General features: G+C 41.3%; 1 protein-coding gene across 1 annotated transcript; it reads left to right on the top strand.

Moving 5' to 3' along the window:
- Positions 1-41: 41 nt before the first annotated feature.
- hprt1 (hypoxanthine phosphoribosyltransferase 1) lies at positions 42-11,594 on the top strand. Its single transcript, XM_063189779.1, has 9 exons — positions 42-192; positions 4,473-4,579; positions 6,283-6,466; positions 7,594-7,659; positions 8,090-8,107; positions 8,204-8,286; positions 8,628-8,674; positions 9,134-9,210; positions 10,165-11,594. The coding sequence occupies exons 1-9, from the start codon at positions 166-168 to the stop codon at positions 10,216-10,218; spliced, it is 663 nt and encodes a 220-aa protein (XP_063045849.1). The 5' UTR covers positions 42-165; the 3' UTR covers positions 10,219-11,594.
- The last annotated feature ends 5,782 nt before the right edge of the window (positions 11,595-17,376 follow it).

Here is a 17,376-nt window from a genome sequence, read left to right as displayed (position 1 = left end):
TTGCGCTGATTCGCCACTTCTGTTTGGGCCTCGCTGCTGCTGCTGCTACTACCTGCACTTTCCTTCAAGCGTGTCCGTGCTGAACGGAGACAGGAATACCTTCCTGGCTGGAGGTATCTTCATTGTTATATTTCAGTGGTCGCAATCACTCAAATCTCATCTACAATGGCGACGTCCAGTCCTTGTGTTGTGGTAAGTGGATCCGGGAAATATTGGCAAATCTCCTGTCATGTCATGTCTGTGCTCAACAGGGATAGCTAGCCATCGCATGCTCTGTCTCTTGTGTACGCATTTGCGCTAGTGGAAGGAAATGTCTTATCATGCGGTACCGGTACTGATTTCACATTTGCTCTGTCGTAGTCATTCGTGGATAATTACGCTGGTTCATGGACACGTGCACAGAAAAACAATTCGCTCGAGCCATGGAATAGCGGCCTCGGGGAGATCAACGCGTGCTGCTCCCCATGGCACATGATTAGCTTCCGTCATCGCCCTAAACGCACGTTGTTGCTGTTTGTCTGTTCTGTACTGATAGGTTGACAGATAGATTAATGTATGTATCTGGATATCCAATATATTTGCGAAATAAAAACCTATCGTTTTCTCTTCTCTCTTGGAAATAGTTGAATATAGGAAGTAATCCAGAAGATTGACCTCACAGCTAACATTATCACAACTTGTTATTCCTGTAGCCTCAGGCAATGCCCCCCATGATCAGTCTCTGAATGAAGCTTTGGTTTTCACCAACAGCATTTTTAGCTTTCTATGAAGTTCTGAGTAGACCTATAACACAATGAGCGCGTCATGAACGGTCCATGTTTCCCCCCTTTTTGGGATAATCCCAGACCACCCTGACTCAGTGGGTGTGGGGGAAATAGCCTACTCAGCACTGAATTATTTAGTGAATCTGAAACAGTCACAGTTATGAAGACTACTCTCCGCTGGTAAGACGTTGGGGTGGCTGGCTTGGCCGCGAAAGTCAAGCCAGAGTTCACTGAGAATGTTGCATTCTATTCTGCTTTCTCAGTGAACTGTGCATACTTCACCTTGAAGCCACACAGATGACACATTGTAGCATGGGGCTCGTTATAATGAAACATTGTTTCCGCAGAAGAGCTGAAATGGCCGCTCTTTTATCTTTGTGCTTGCAACAGGGTAAGGTTGGATTGATATGGCGTTTGTTTGCATTGGCTATTGGGATCAATAAGTTCAAAAGAACCCAAACCAGTAATCCCTGAATCTTCAGGTAGCCTCTTAGATACTCAGGCCCTCCAGAAAAGTCATTCAGTGTTTCAATTTATGATGAAGTCCCGTCTCTTTGCAAGTCACAAACGGTCATAATCAAAACGAAAGGCTGTGTCTTGGTGTTATACACTATGAGCACCCCCATCTGTAAGCAATGAAAGTACCAGATGAGTCATATCTGTGGTAGTCTGTATCTAAAACTGTATTCTTGAAGTAATTACTTTTTAGTCAAGACTGTACAGCATGACTAAATTATGTAGCTTTTCAGCTTTTGTGTAAGCTATGTCGTCTCTTAAGACTATGTGGAGAAAACGGTTATACTGCAGGATAAAAACTGCAGTATTTCTGCCAAAATACTGCATACCGGTACAGTGAATGCCTTGTTTTCAATTCTACAAACTGTGAAAAATGCATATGTACTCCATTCAATGCAGTGTGCACTGTTTTGGATACGGCTGGTGCTTAAATGCACACAGAGGCATCTGCAGAGGACAGCAAGACTTGAGTGTTGTGGCTCTTGCAAGCACATTGTTGACTTGTCCTGTCAATAGCAGGCTGGAGCAAAAAAAAAAGAAAAACGCACGTCTTGTCTTGTCTGCTCTCATGTCACTTGCACAGAGTTGTCTCAATGGGGCTGCTTGGTCTTTTCACCTGTCAAGATTTGTGGGAAATATGTTCCCACTTTGAGTGAGAATTTGGCACAAACCCAACTGAAAAACCGCTGCACACTTTTTGCACACGTTTTGCAGACCAGTACTGTTTGCAGACCAGTTTCTGCTCAGCTACCTATAGGTCATCTCTAATGTACCTGCCAGCTGAAGTATGCGGAAAAAAACCACAAGTTGCACAAGTAATAGGAACACTCAGAACATTTGCTTGCCCCTTTTTAATTTGCTCAACCAACACATCAGGCCAGGGTCAATCAAGGTCTCTTCTCAGTCATGGTTAACTTCAGCCTCATTGCATTCTACAGCAAAGAAAATCTCTCTCTCTCTCTCTCTCTCTCTCTCTCTCTCTCTCTCTCTCTCTCTCTCTCTCTCTCTCTCTCTCTCTCTCTCTCTCTCTCCAATTTCTCTGCTAATTAAAAGGGTCCCTGTTACAGACAATCTGGGGTGATGTAAACATAACCAAACTCTAGGCTGATTAGTAATTCAGGCTGAGTGCCCAACTTCAGGTATGACAGATTGTCTGCAAGAATAAAATATAGCAATTATGTTTTATTTATTTGAAGAATTCTGTAATTTTTTGGCTCAGGATTTTCTTCTACCATCAGGTCAGCAAACTGAGGTGCAATAGCTGTGGAATAAAGAATGGTAGGGCTGAAACAAGACAATCCCACCTAGGGGCACAAAATATTTTTGTATGCGTGGCTTGTCACGCCAGCTGAACTAGGCTAGTGTAAATGACCTCTTGGACCAAAGGTGCTTTAAGTTAAAGTTATGTTTGTGCCTTGTGGCTTTTCTGTCTAAATAGTTCATCTCTCTCATTTCTGTAATTCCAGAGGTCAAACCTGAAAAGGTCACACACACTCTCCTCTCAGTCGTGATAACTTCAGTGTCGCTGTCTGAGACCTAAAAAAAAAAAAGATTGTGGTTTGGCGGTTTTACTTTGTGCCTTGTGGCTTTTCTGTCTGTCTTTGCGTGGTTTCCCTTTTGCCATTTTCTCTCGCTAATTCTGGAAGATCAAACCTGAAGGCACCTCAGACTCGGGAGGAGAAGTGGAGCATGATGACTCACCCTAGTCACATGTTCTGCATGACTGGCCCGCAGATCAGAACCCAAAGGCTGTTTTTACCACTTAGGAAGATCCAATTTAAAAGAATAAGGCCTGAGTGTCCTTGTTAGATAAGAGTGGTTCTGAGAGGGGAAAAAAGAAGTGTGTGTTTTGGGAACGGTGGGCAGCTACTGTTTTTCTTTCCCCTCTCTCTCTCTTCCTCTCTCTCTCTCTCTGTGTGAAGAGTCGTATGTTTAGACTCATATGCTGCACTGAAGAGGTGCAGGGTCATGGTATGTATAGTATGCGTGGTTCACGTTATACCTGTGACAAAAAAAGACCCTCTATTCTATTATTTGTGTCTTCAAATCCTTGTTGAAGAGAGTTTGAACATGAAGTCAAAGATGGAAGTGTACCTCAAACTCCTCGTTTGCAGATTAAAGTAGTAGTTAAGGTGTGGGGGGAATAGCCGAGATCACAGACATGCAGGACTATCATGAGTAAAAAGGCTATATTAAATAGACTCATACTCATGTCACAGTGCACCGTCATATAAAATGTCTTGTACAAAATCTTAATCTCAAGGTGCGAGCAGGTGGGTATTTTTTTGTCAAGATTTGCCACCTCAATTATTAACATGATGCTGCAATTATAACGTGCTGAAGGAAACCTTGATTGTTGGTGCAGGTTGTACTCGGCCTGAGGAAGGCCATTGTAAATAAAACTTGTGAGTGCATGGCCCTTTTCTCTTATTGAAGAAGGTGCCGGTTGCTGCCCATCTTACTCTGAAGAGTTCATCTGTGGATGTCCAAACAATCAAATCGATCCCAACCCAGGCTTGTACTATGTAGAGAAGTGGCAGTAGTAAATGAATTACCCACCATCCTTCACCTGTCCCCCACTGCCCTATATCTGAAACTCCGCTAAGGCAAAGCCCCAGTCTTGCACATTGATCTTGAGTTTGTGCTTTGATGGGTTTTTTTTTTACCTGGCCCCCTGCAGAGTTATTAGACCAGGTATTGCAATGACCCAGTCTGTCTGTTTGTCTTTGTGTTTGTCTGAACCAATCAATTTATCAATAACTTAACTCCATCATGAATTACTTGATTATTACTAAATTTGATTTGAATACTAATATTGGGAATATAACTTTATAGTGAACTTTCATTACAAACGAACAATGTCATTTGCCTATGTGTCACTTTGGGACGGGTTGCCATCTTTGATTGTTTTGCAAGTGCCTGCACAAGCTTTGCAGGTGCGGCTTTTCAAAGTTTCATGGTTGTTATTGTGTAAAAGAAGACAGCAACACTTTTAATACCACTTTACACTTGCATATCTTAACTTTTTTTTCTAGAATCAGCTGTTCAATGTCATCTCTTGATTGCTCCATTCCCTTGCATTCAATCGTCCAATAATGGCTTCTATGGAGTGCATGACCCTTAAAACCTTTGCACATTGAACTTGTGGTTTTCGTTCTGTGAAAAGGTTTTCCGTTTGTCTGTGTGTTTCAGATCAGCGATGACGAGCAGGGCTACGACCTGGACCTCTTCTGCATACCAAAGCACTACGCCACCGATCTGGAGAGGGTCTACATTCCACATGGACTTATTCAGGACAGGTGGGGGCCTCCGTTGGTCACTGGATACTGGACACTTCCTTACATTACATTGCATGGCATTGCATTACATAATAGTTAGAAGCTTTCATGTGACATTTATGTCATAATTTAGCCGGGTAAACCGGACGAACCCGCCTGACCAAAACTATTTATGCCTGGCGAGTTCATCTGGCTCTCAAGAATGGCTAGTCATAACTCTTCAGTCTGAACACTTTATATTGACCTATTGAACTCTATGGGAGTTAAGTTCAATGCTCAATGTTTTGGTTGTGTTCTTAAAGACACACTTTTTGCCAGCAGTAACCCACTATAGATGGTTTGTTTGTACGCCGCTAGTAGTCTCTTAACACTGTGGCACATGTAATTTCCCTAGATAAATCAATTTTCCAACAGCCTGCGAATGCAAGCATAACTCCAGTCCATAACTACAGTCTCCATAGACACATGTAACACAGAATGAGCTCTGTACGTTCTTGTCCCGCTTTGCCAATCGTAGCCCTGCTCTGTCTGGTTGTTTGGCTTCAATCTGTGTCTGTTTTGTGATTACGGCCCTTGTAGCTCTTTCTAGCCACAGTGTTTGAGATTAGATGACCTTGCGTGAAATACTTGAGTACCAGGAGGAGTTCTCTCGGTAACCGAGCTCCGTGCTGAGTGGAGGAGAAAGCTGAGCTGGGGCCCTGGCACTCTGCTGACCTGTACCCCCCACCTCACACACACACACACACACACACACACACACACACACACACGCACTACCCGCCTCCCCTTCTCACCGGGCACTTACTGGTTCACAGTGTTCCTTAACCATGCTCTGCTGCATTCCTCACTTGGTCATGGCTAAATTAGCCTAATGTCCACTGTCCTGTGCCCTGTAAACGCTAAATAGTTGTTTTGTTTCAATACTAAAATGTTTCCAAGATCATTCCCGTCAGTGGTTCACCACACACATGTGACTTTCTTTATGGCAACACAAAGCAGTTGTTGTGGTTCAATATTAAAAATAATGTTTCCAAAATGATGTCAGTCAGTCAGTGGTTCATCACATATCTAAAGCACTGTTGTTTGTGTATTGCTGCCTTCCATGGGCTGCAAGTGCACAAAGTAGTGTTAGAAAAACTGGTCATCCCTCCCTCTTAGCGCTGCACGATTATGGAAAAAAAATCACAATCACGATTATATAGGTCAAAATCGTAATCACGATTATTAATCACGATTATTGATTTTTTGCAGATTTTTTTGAAAATTTTAACAAGATGAAATATAACCAAGAATGAACTATATACGGGGTGAGCAAAATAAAATGAATTGTAATAATTATGTAAAGGCAATAGCATGAAACTTAGGTGGACAGATTTCTGGCCAGAAACACCAGCCTGTCAGTATGTTCTGGCTTCAAGGACGGTCTCAAAAGTAGGTCACTATTGCTACAATTAAATCACAATTAAAATTTCAACTTCGATTTCACTAATTTATCACGATTTTCGATTACTGTCGATTAATTGTGCAGCCCTACTCCCTCTGCAACTCTACTGTAAGAATTCCACTTCCAATCCTAGCCTGGACATTCCAGTGGATTCCCATTAAGATGACGTTGTCCCGGACCTGTCCTGTCAGCGAACCTGTTAGAACCCATGTATTGCCTGCCTACAGTATGCTCCGTGTGTGTATGATGTGTTGCACTTACTTTGTGTGTGTGGTTTCAGGACGGAGCGCCTGGCGCGAGAGATCATGAAGGACATGGGCGGCCACCACATTGTGGCGCTGTGCGTGCTGAAGGGCGGCTACAAGTTCTTCGCGGACCTCCTGGACTACATCAAGGCCCTCAACCGCAACAGCGACCGCTCCATTCCCATGACCGTCGACTTCATCCGGCTTAAGAGCTATTGTGTAAGAGGACCACCACCATCACCACCTTGACAACTACGCTAGCTCACGTACTCAGACTGCTGAGTCCTCTTCACTTCACTGCACTTCTTCACACAGACCTCAAAAGTGCACAATTAGGAGGATTAAAAAATGCTAAGGAGATTAGAATTATTCTTTTTTTGTGACATTTTTTTCCGAATCAGGTAGTCTTGTTCTATGAAGAACAAGTTTATTTTGCAGGATGACCCTACCACCTCTACTGCACATATCAACACCTAACGAGTCCACTGCACTGCACTGCATACACAGGCAGAACGTGTACAGTGTAAGGGGGAGTAAGAAGTCGCATGGATATTGAAATACTAGTGAGGTTCTCTTTGGGACATTTTTTTTTCAAATGAGTTGCTTATTTCTTCACAGAACAAGAGTACCTAAGTTATTGTGTAAGTGGACTCTACCACGATTACTACACTCACATACCCACATTGCACTCCACTAAAGTCAACAGTCCTGCACTGCTCCACTGAACTGAACTGCACACACAGCACTCAAATTTAGTGTAAAATAAAAATTAAATACAAATAAAGATGAATTTATTATCATCTCCGGGCGTAAACTGATACCTCTTACATGGTTGAACCTTATCTAATAGCAGGGAACATCGTAGCCTCCTTGTGCAGATGGGCCTGCCGGCGGGCCCATTTTACTCATTGCTGAAAAGACTCAACTACATCATAACAACATTGCTATGGCATGACCAAGAGCACTAAGCAACAGATTACGACTTGGTCATTTTGTCGACAGTAAGGTTATAACATAGCTCTTGCGCTAAGGGGTTAATCAATGATGGGCAACCTTTCTTGAATTGTACAGGTAGAACCAGGTCATTTGGAATATGTGACACTGTATTGTAGCCAATTAATCCGTCCAGGTTGTCTATCACTGCTCTTAAAACGGTACACCATCTGTAGGAAGTCCATACTCAACTTTCACTCAGCTAGTGAAATAGGAGCCACATTTTTGAGACGCTCACTCTGTAGTCAACAAATCCAGCACATAATAGTCTTTACACATCCACCAAGCAAACAAAAATAAATAAATAAAAATAATTTAAGAAAAAATATTAAAAGAATTGTTTTATCTTTCAGAATGACCAATCTACAGGAGAGATTAAAGTGATTGGTGGAGATGATTTGTCCACGCTCACGGGGAAGGTAAGCTTTCTTTTGTATAATAAGATAAACTTCTTAACTTTATTGACTGCTCTTTTATTTAGCGATCAGTTTGAACCCGTTAACTGTTGGTTAAATAGTCTGAAGAGCTGTGGGGGTTAAGGATTTTAAACATAGACTTTGACTCTGTAAATATATAGGCTTTTCTCGTGACTTTTGAAACTGAGGTGATAAAGGCTCATAAAAGCCAGACTAAAGGTTAAGCATTGACAGAAACTTTTCCTGACAATGTCTGCAGATTCTTTCATCCAGGTCATGGCATTCAAAGGAGATTATTTGTAAACAACTAAAATTTATTTTTTGACCTTTCTGAGTAAAAAAAAGTCCAGTTACTTACAAGTAGGTGCCTTTGTTCTTGAAAAAATTGCGTATATTGCCCACTAATATTTTCCATTTTGTGTCTTTTAAACAGAATGTCCTCATTGTTGAGGTATGTATTGATGTTGATCCAAATTGCACACATGATTTGCCTAAATTGGGAGACTAGAGCCATGGTGATTTGACCCTCGTGTTTTTGTTCTTCAAGGACATCATTGACACTGGGAAGACAATGAAAACCTTGCTGGAGCTGCTGAAACAGTACAAACCAAAAATGGTCAAAGTGGCCAGGTAGGTCCCAACAGAGGCACATCTTATCTCCAAGGTAGGAAGGCAGCCACCCAGGCCCCCCAAGTCACTAAATGGCAAACAAACAACTCACACTTTTTGCTCTGTTTTTAATTGTGAGGTTTTTTTTTGTTTTGTTTTTTTAAAGAAGAAAAGCCTATTAACACTACAGTGGGGAAGATTTTTTATAAATGTTTATTCCTTTGAAATGGTGCTTTGGACTACATCTGATGCCGTTAATTTAATCATTGTTCACTCAGATCGTGTCTTAACTGGAGGTGGTGGGATGTTGCTGTAGTAGTAGTTGTTGGTTTATAATGTATTGCGTTTTCCTTATCCAACAGTCTGCTGGTAAAGAGGACACCAAGAAGTGTAGGCTACAGACCTGACTGTGAGTATGCTTTCATTAGTTTGTAACTTTGCTGAAATTGGTTGAAGGTCCAATGTGCCACAGTTCCCTTTTCTTCAAACTAGCCAGAGTAGAGAATGGCTATATTACATGTCCATAGCTTTTCATGTCCTTAAAAAAAGAGAGACTTTCAGAAGCATGCATGCCCCTGATTAGGTAACAGTGGTAAATAGTTATTCACAAGCAACAGAAATTTTGATGACCAAATTAAAAATGTTTCCTCATGGTCACTGACCGTTAAATAAAAATAACCCAGTTTAATGTATTGTCGTTTGGTGTCCAAGCAGTGGCGCTGTGGAGCTGTCTTTCTATCTTTTTTTCAAATACAGTCAGACACACAGCCTTGCCAATACCAGTCATTTCATTAGTATCTTGGCAAAGACCTCACACTGATATCTGTCTTGTCTTTTTTCTCTCTTTATCTGTTTTTCCCCCGACCAGTTGTAGGATTTGAAGTTCCCGACAAGTTTGTGGTGGGCTACGCGCTAGACTATAATGAATATTTCAGAGATCTCAATGTAAGTACCCCAAAAGAGAAGCTTCAACAGGGACGCAGGAAGTGGGGTGCTCCGGGTGCTGCAGCACCCCCCATACTGGACAACAGACGCAGCTGCACTTGTGTATTACCCTAAATTCAGACATAATTTTAGTGAGTCTTGAATATGGCCTACGTCAAATGCAAACTTAAGGTGGCTTTCACACTCTCCCTGTATCAATAGCTAGCAATGGCACGAGCTGCTTTGGCGCTTAGCCTACTTCTCTCGCCGATCACAGCACAAACTCTTTGGCCGTCAGAGTGTAATCACATTCGGGAAGCAGTATGCCTGTCGGTGTGTGCGTGCGTGCTTTTGTGCGCGGGCGGGGAGACAGTGCAGGGGTCCTGATCGTATGCATCTTGAGATACACAGTCGTAATTGCAAGAAAATCTAAATTGTTTGAAAGCCCGGTCACCTCTCACAAGTGCATCGCATAGCCTAGTCATGCATTTAAATTTCACACATTGTAGACTGCCCATGGAGAAGAGAGAAACTGTCACGGCAGCGCGATTTGCTCTTGAACACGCCCTCACCTCCACATTAAGTGCGCGTTTCCCTTCCTCAAGAAGAACTTAATGATTTTGAAGTGAAATGTTAAACAAAAAAAAGGTAAAATCTAGTCATCCTTGGTTAGGCTACATAAAACATGAAGAAGTTAGCTGGGATTCGCCATTCTTCATCCTAAAATTGATAAGAATGCAGGAAATTGCATCTAAAAAACACGTTTTTTTTCTGGGAGAGGACTCCCAGACCCTCCGCCAACCACAGCACCCCCTGGTCAAAATGAGTTCCTGCGTCCCTGAGCTTCAAACATGCTCACGTTTTACACACACAAAACCCAAAGTCTTGTGAGGTATAGTTGAGTCCAGTGCTTTGTGGCACTGTATGTTTTCTAATCTATCTATCTATCTCTCTCTCTTTGTCTCTCTCCTGTAGCACATCTGCGTCATCAGTGAAACGGGGAAGGAGAAGTACAAGGAGGGAGTATGAAGAGGGCCGCCACTGCACTGCACTTCACCTCACTTCATTTTCCTCCTCTTGTACAGCCGTGTATCATTTCTTTTTACCGATGCTCATTTTCGTTTCTTTTTTATCCTTCCCTTTTGTTTGGTTTGTGGTCACCACACAGTTTGGTGCTGTAGTTCACCACCACCACACAATACGCAGGGGTTCCACTCAGGGGGCAGCATTGGAGGTGCCGAAAGAAAAGTGTGTGTGTGTGTGTGTGCGCGCGTACGCGACTGCGTGTGGATGTGCTCTTTGTGTGTGTTTGGTCTATGTACACGTGTATGTGTAAGAGAAGGGAAAGGGAGAGTGAGAGCGCAAACCCAACAAAGTACTTCACGTTGGCGTTGACCTTTCGGCCCGTATAGTGTCTGTGGAAACCTAGAGGGGGCCTACACACAAGTGTAACCCACAAAGCATCATCACCCTTGACTGGCCCACATGGCCTAGTGCCGTGGAACTGCATGCCTGCAATTTGGTCAAATTGGAAAAAACACATTTGTCCCAGCAGTATGGGCCACTTTATAATTTATTTCAGTGTAATTTGTCTTTGTTTTAATTCATAGAGATTTTTGTTTTAAACAAAAAATCTGTAGTAGATTTGGGGAAGGTTACAAGAATTTATATCCATATGACATTTTTGCTTCATGAACAACTGTGTGCTGTTATTTGCAACATGCATTCATTCTTTATGATCAGGGCTCTAAATTAATACCATCCAACTGGCCTAATGCTGGTGAAAATTCAGTTTGGCTGGTGGAAAATAAAATGTACTAGCCACTTTGACCCATAAGTGAGTGTGTGTTTGGCTTGTAAGATTAAAAGTAACACCTACTAGCCATTTTGACAGGTGATGAAAGTTAATTTAAAGCCCTGGTTATGATATATCCAGTGCCACATATTCCAAATGACCTGATTCCAAATAGACCGGTAAAACCACTTGGAATATGTGACATTGAATTGTAATGTAATGAATCAAGGTTGCCTATCACTGACTGTGTGTGTGTGATGATGAATCAACTATACTGAGTGAAGTGTACGACATTTAGACAATTCTCACCTTTGATGAGGGATAAAGGACATGTTATTTTAGCTTGACACAAAAACTCACTGACATCCAATGGATGAAATGCTTCATGGCAAAATCAAGTGTGGTTCTTCAATGTTTTAAGAAGAAATACAATGCTGGTATATGCTATTGCAACAAGCTGTCAGACAAGCAAAGCATGTTTTCTGTGGGTCTGTACAAAAAAATACAATCATATGTCTTTGTGTTTTTAATCAGTGGTCATGCATTTTCAATTGCGTACTCTCTGCTAAATATGGATTCGTTATGTTTGATAAGAAGCCAAAACGGTCAGTTGACACTTTTTAGATTAACGTATATAATTTCATTTTTGCCCAAATTATTGAAAAAGATCAACATTTATTAGACAATTTTGCTCCCACCTTCAAACAACAATGCATTTCCGGACCACCTCACCTCATGAACATGTTCTGCAGAGAAGATGTTGAACTGAATCTGACAGATGAAAACGGTTTTCTGCCTCATGGAGCAGAAGGCCCTCATTGAGTAAAACCAAGACAATGATTCTGACATAATCATTACCTTGCAAAAAAGACGGTATAATTTGGCCTCAAATATGGCTTATAATGTGAGTGTTGCTAACTTTCTATGCTAGTGAAGTAGACTTTGTTTAAGTTCAGGAAGGAATCAGCTATGTTGTTCAATTGACTCAAAATAAGAGCCCCATGTAGAATAGACAATTTTATCATTACGTAGAAACCCAACATTGACAATTCACCAATCTGGACTACTGCCATGACCCGAAATTCAAGACATAATCAACCTCATCAAACCTCAGATACAAGACCCTTTATTGGCAGACAGGCCTTTCAAATACGGACAGAGCAATTGTCACCTGATTTATTAAGTGGGCATCTTATAGACGAGCAGTATGGGGTAGGGTGAGGATCCTGTCAGGGCCTGACATAAGATGTAACCAGATCATAGTTTTAAATGATGTTTGTATTTAAGGTTACATTGAAATCTGAGGAATGATGATTTAATGAAAGGTGACATTTCTGAATGCTTTGTGTGGGTTGTGCATGTAGACCCACCTTCAGTCGTACAATACATGCACATATCTGCATTAACTCGGATGTCTTAGTTCAGTCAACTTCCCAGTTTACAAAAAAAAAACCATAAACAAAAAACATCCACTTTGTCAATAAATTCATAACCACAAAAATCAATAAACCCAGAATCACAAAACAGAATTCTAAAAATAGGCCTCTGAAATGGTTGGTTCATATTCCCAACAAAAAAAGCTTTATGCAAAGCTATGTGGTCTGCCTCCAAAGATAAAGGCTATAATACTGAAGAGGTCTTTCTGGACCTCAGTACTGGGAGTATGTTGGCAGGTGTAGCAATTGAGTAATAGTAACAAACTGCTGATGATAAATATCTAACCTTTATTCTTTAAAATGCCAAATATTCTGTACATTCATACATCTCGATGCCTATAATGCAATTTCATGGTATACAATGCTGCGTGTGTTTTTCAAGAAGGTGACGTACTGTACCCAATCTGTGGATATTGAATTGTAATATACTGTACTGAGAGATGATGCTGGCTCAAAGTACTTTGAAATGGTTGAAAAAAGGGTTGAGGGTGCCTTATAAAGTGTGATTGTAATCCTTAGGCCCCCAGGTCTTTGAGTATGTCATACACAGACTTTTATTTTTAATTTCATACCTCAAGATCTCTTTCAGTTTCTTAAAATAACAGTTTAGACTTTTATTTACCACATCTACAATCTGGTATTGATCATCAAATCCGTTTTAGAACACAGTAGGCCTAAGAATGACCTCTGTGTGTCATCAATCCAGTTTCTGTGGACTGAACAACCACAGATGAACATCGTTGTTGGATATGTCTTATGACTTAGTTGTATCTCTTTTGCCAAAATTTGCAGCACAAGTGTTTGTGATGTTGTGGCTGGTGTCTGTTCTAATCTATGTTACCCACTATGTAATCATGGATTTGTGTGTGTGTTTTGGCCAGTACCTTGGGGTCTCTAAACTGCTCACCAAGAGCAGTTTTATTAACATCAAACTCAAAATCAGATTGAGAAAACCTGATATACAAATTGTATATGTATTTGTATATACAAATAAGATATACAAATTGTATTTTGGAGCTGGCAGCGTTGTCGACAACCTTCACGAAAAGTTATTCGCCGCCCTCATCTATGACTTCTGACCTTTTGTGTGACGATCCATATAGACTTGAGTCTCCACAATAGAGCACCACTGCACCAATAAATGAATAAACAACATGGGAAAGCTTCACTATTGCTATTCTTTTGCCCTGCATTGTATCATCTAATAGATGATTGGCAGATTATGCATCATTAAGTATTTACAACAGTACACAGCAAAGTTCAACACTTCCCTTTTTATTTATTTTGCGAAATGTACATCCCACAGTAACTTCCCCAAAATATAAGCGTACATATTGGAAATATATAATACACAGTATGCATTGTACAGTCCATAATCGGTGTTGGAGTTGATGGGTCTGATTGGAGCAGAACAGTAAACCTGGATAACAGTTTAAACTCAACTCCAGAATTTACGTGCTGCTTCAGCGCAACCCATGGGCAAGTGGAGCTAACTTTTCAAACACACACGCACACTTCCTCATATGGCTGACCGGTTTGAGGGAAGTCCTGGTAGTATAGCAACAGCTCCCCATGGTCTGTATCGCCATATTACTACAAACCATGACGTGCTGCTACTACAGCCAGCCAGCCTCTTTCAAAAAGAGTCACTAGAATTGACACTCATTGCACACTAGTTATTATTGATGATTATAGATATGCTTAAGTTTATTAACACTGTGTAGATTATTAAACTTTTCACCACTGGACTAAACTGTACTCATAAGCATCATCTAGTCTGAACAGTAGGTCTACTAAACATTACTGAATTGAACGGTGGTTTATTGTAGGGCCTTGGTCTCTCCAAACAAAGGCATGCGGGCCAAATCCATTTGGCACGCAATGAGGAACAAATGAAATGAAAACATACGTGTGTCTGATTTTCGATCACTAAAACAGTGGATCATATCTCTCTAAAACGTTCACTGACAGTTAAATGTCTAATAACAGTAGGCCTATAACAGACATTGGCAAGAAGGGAAAACAGAAAAGTGAAAATCTGTTCTCTGTCCAGACATCTAATTTGTTTCTTATTGGGTTGGGACGTTGGTTTGACCCGCAGCCTCACTTGTGCAGCATAATTTTACCCTCGGAGAAAAATAATTGGAGATCACTGCTGTAGGGCCTAAACTACAGTAGGCCTAATTCAGTTCAAACTACATATGAAATGGCGCTCAAAATAAAACAAGGTAAATGGCGCCCCCTGCTGTTTATAAGTACGCTATGGCGCGAGGGGGCACTTCAGCCGTACAAAAACTTACCTTGCAAACAGGCCTCAGCACGCCTGTCCTTCTGCGTTCCCTTTGCTTTGGGCAACGAGAGGCTATAGCGTTGATTGAAACGCGAACAGGGAAGATAAATACACAGTGTTGATTTCCATTAACTCAACTCGTGTATATTACAAATTATTGAATTACTTGTCCTGTGATAGCATATTGCAGGGGAGGAGTGCACTGCTGGTAGTGGTTAAGGAAGTGGGCAGCTGAAATAAAATGTGATGTGTACAGTATGCTCTAAAATTGGTTTATACATTAGCCCCAGGGTAGATTACATTTTAAAATGATCTTCTTAACATTTCAAACACCCTGCAGTTCCCTCCACAGAGTGTCTGATCAACAGCATTATACCTAGCCTATTACAATTCATCTTCAACTGGAACATGACCAGGCATATCCACTCCGTCTGCTAACTGTACGCTACGCCAATTTACAGCACTGTCCATAGTCCAGCTCTCTGGCGCGCAAGCAAATTCTGAGCGACTGCATCACTGAACGGGAACATAAAACATGTGTAATAACATTATGCACATATGTAAATTACACTATGTTCTGTAATAAAGGTAGTCCCCAAATAATAGACTGAACTGTGGTTTCAGCCTCATGTTGAGCAGCCAGCTAAAAATACATGACTAGGTGTCACAATGGCCAACTTAAGGCCACTTGCACTGATAACTTAAAAACAACTTTGTCGCAGACCCGCCCACTTAACACTTATCAACATACATTATATATGTTAATAAATTGTAGGCTATATATTACCTAGAAATAGAGGAATTACGTTTTAACAAATGTTTGCAAGAGTCACAGTAATCTAGCGGTGCAAGGGTATGACATCAAACGCTTATCATTAAAATCAACTGGAATTAAAAATAGAGCGACGAGCCACTTCCTTTTGATAAAATGGGAGAAAAATAAAATCAACTAGGCGACTTGCCCTACCCTTTCGTAAACGTCAGAGCGGAGAAAGACAGCGTGCCTTATAATTTCTCTATGAAAACAAGTACAGTAACTCACAGAATTGCAACTTGGGTTGCTTGCAGTGATAAAACACTACTGAACACATTTCACTGTGCAAGAAACTGTAGTAAGGTCCCCACACGTTGCAAATTACATTATGGCAAAGCTTAGGATTGTATGCGACAAGGTGGAAATTCACATCGTTCAAAAGCAAAATACTGAAATAATCAACCCACATGTAATTTCAATACATTTCAAGCAATCAAGGATTACCTAGTCAACGTCTAACCAAAGTCTGTTTAGTTCTACAATTCGTCTGAAGGCAAAGTCACAAAATTGGTTTGTGCGTAAAAAGTGCTGACAGTCGCGTCTGGCGAACTATTCTAAAGTTGCGTTATTCCAGCAGACTTTACTTCGAGGTACTTAAGACAAAATAATTTCACAAACTAGGATGGTGGCAATAGGAGTCTGAGTGAAGGAAAAAAATACGAAAAATAATTCCTTAAAAATCCCCAAACTCACCTCCACTCCAATCGAAAATGGCGCCGAAACGTAAAAAAATGCTCTAAATTTCATTGTATGGTCTCCTGCAAAGCTTTGTGGGAGCATGAGCAAGAAACATCCCTGTAGTGTAGGACGGAGGAGGAGTGTACTCCGTAATGTCGTGGCACACTTTTCACACTTTTAATTGTCTTACGATGTAATTTGTGTGATCTCTTTTACGCGTAATTATGTGGTTAAGTGACGCTGTCAAGGGGCAGCGCAATTACAAACACAAGATATATAGGCTACCGGTATCGCTTTATTGTGAGACATGTTGGTCAAGTCGCTATGCACAACCCTAGTATGTTAACAGTCTGCGTTTACTGTAACAAGTGACTTTATATAGTGAGGGACGAAGTCATTATTATTGCGTGAAGTTGAAGGAAGTTTTACTCGCGCGTGCGGCGCGGGCGGCAGAATCTCACCGAACAGATGTGCTTTGAATGTTACTCATTATTGTGTGTTGATTAAAATGGAAACAAAAAATATTTGTACCATGGGTCTTAATGTTAAGTGTGTTATAGGAACTTGTACCTCATGAGGATACCAGCTTTTCCTGAGCTACTCCATGCCTGACGATATGCCATCACGGCTTATGATGTAACCATTCAGTACCCACAGATGCCCATAGAAGTCTTTCAACGGTGTAACTTGAGTTCATGATAAATACATTGATTATTGTGGTAAGGTCTAATAAAGTGCTTACAAATAGCATATACATGGGTGAAAAACACACACTAAATGTCCCTCAATGACAACAAATGCACAAATCAACACATTATACTTTTTTGTACATGTGGGGCGTCCATAAGGACAGTGCATTCATATATGCCAGCCAGGGGATCCCCACACACACACCACCAGACCGCAAATGTCACTCTTTGCCACTGGTCCATGCTGTGTCCAGTGCTGTGGTAGGGTCATCTGACCTCCGTAATGACCCCTTCAGTAGCCTGGCTCTGCAACTTGTGTCTCTCATTAGGAGCCCGGAGAAAAGAAACATTGTCTGCCGCCAGACAGAAGGGCATGCAGAGAGCTGTAAAGAACATGTGACCCGTGCTGTTGCTGAAGTAGTAGCAGCAGAAGTATCTTTTGCCTGTGCTGTGCTGTGCTGCACTGTGCTATGCAGTAGTGTGCT

The sequence above is a fragment of the Engraulis encrasicolus genome, chromosome 23, assembly GCF_034702125.1.
Source record: "Engraulis encrasicolus isolate BLACKSEA-1 chromosome 23, IST_EnEncr_1.0, whole genome shotgun sequence".
Classification (NCBI taxonomy): domain Eukaryota; kingdom Metazoa; phylum Chordata; class Actinopteri; order Clupeiformes; family Engraulidae; genus Engraulis; species Engraulis encrasicolus.
This window is presented reverse-complemented; position numbering and strand designations above follow the sequence as displayed.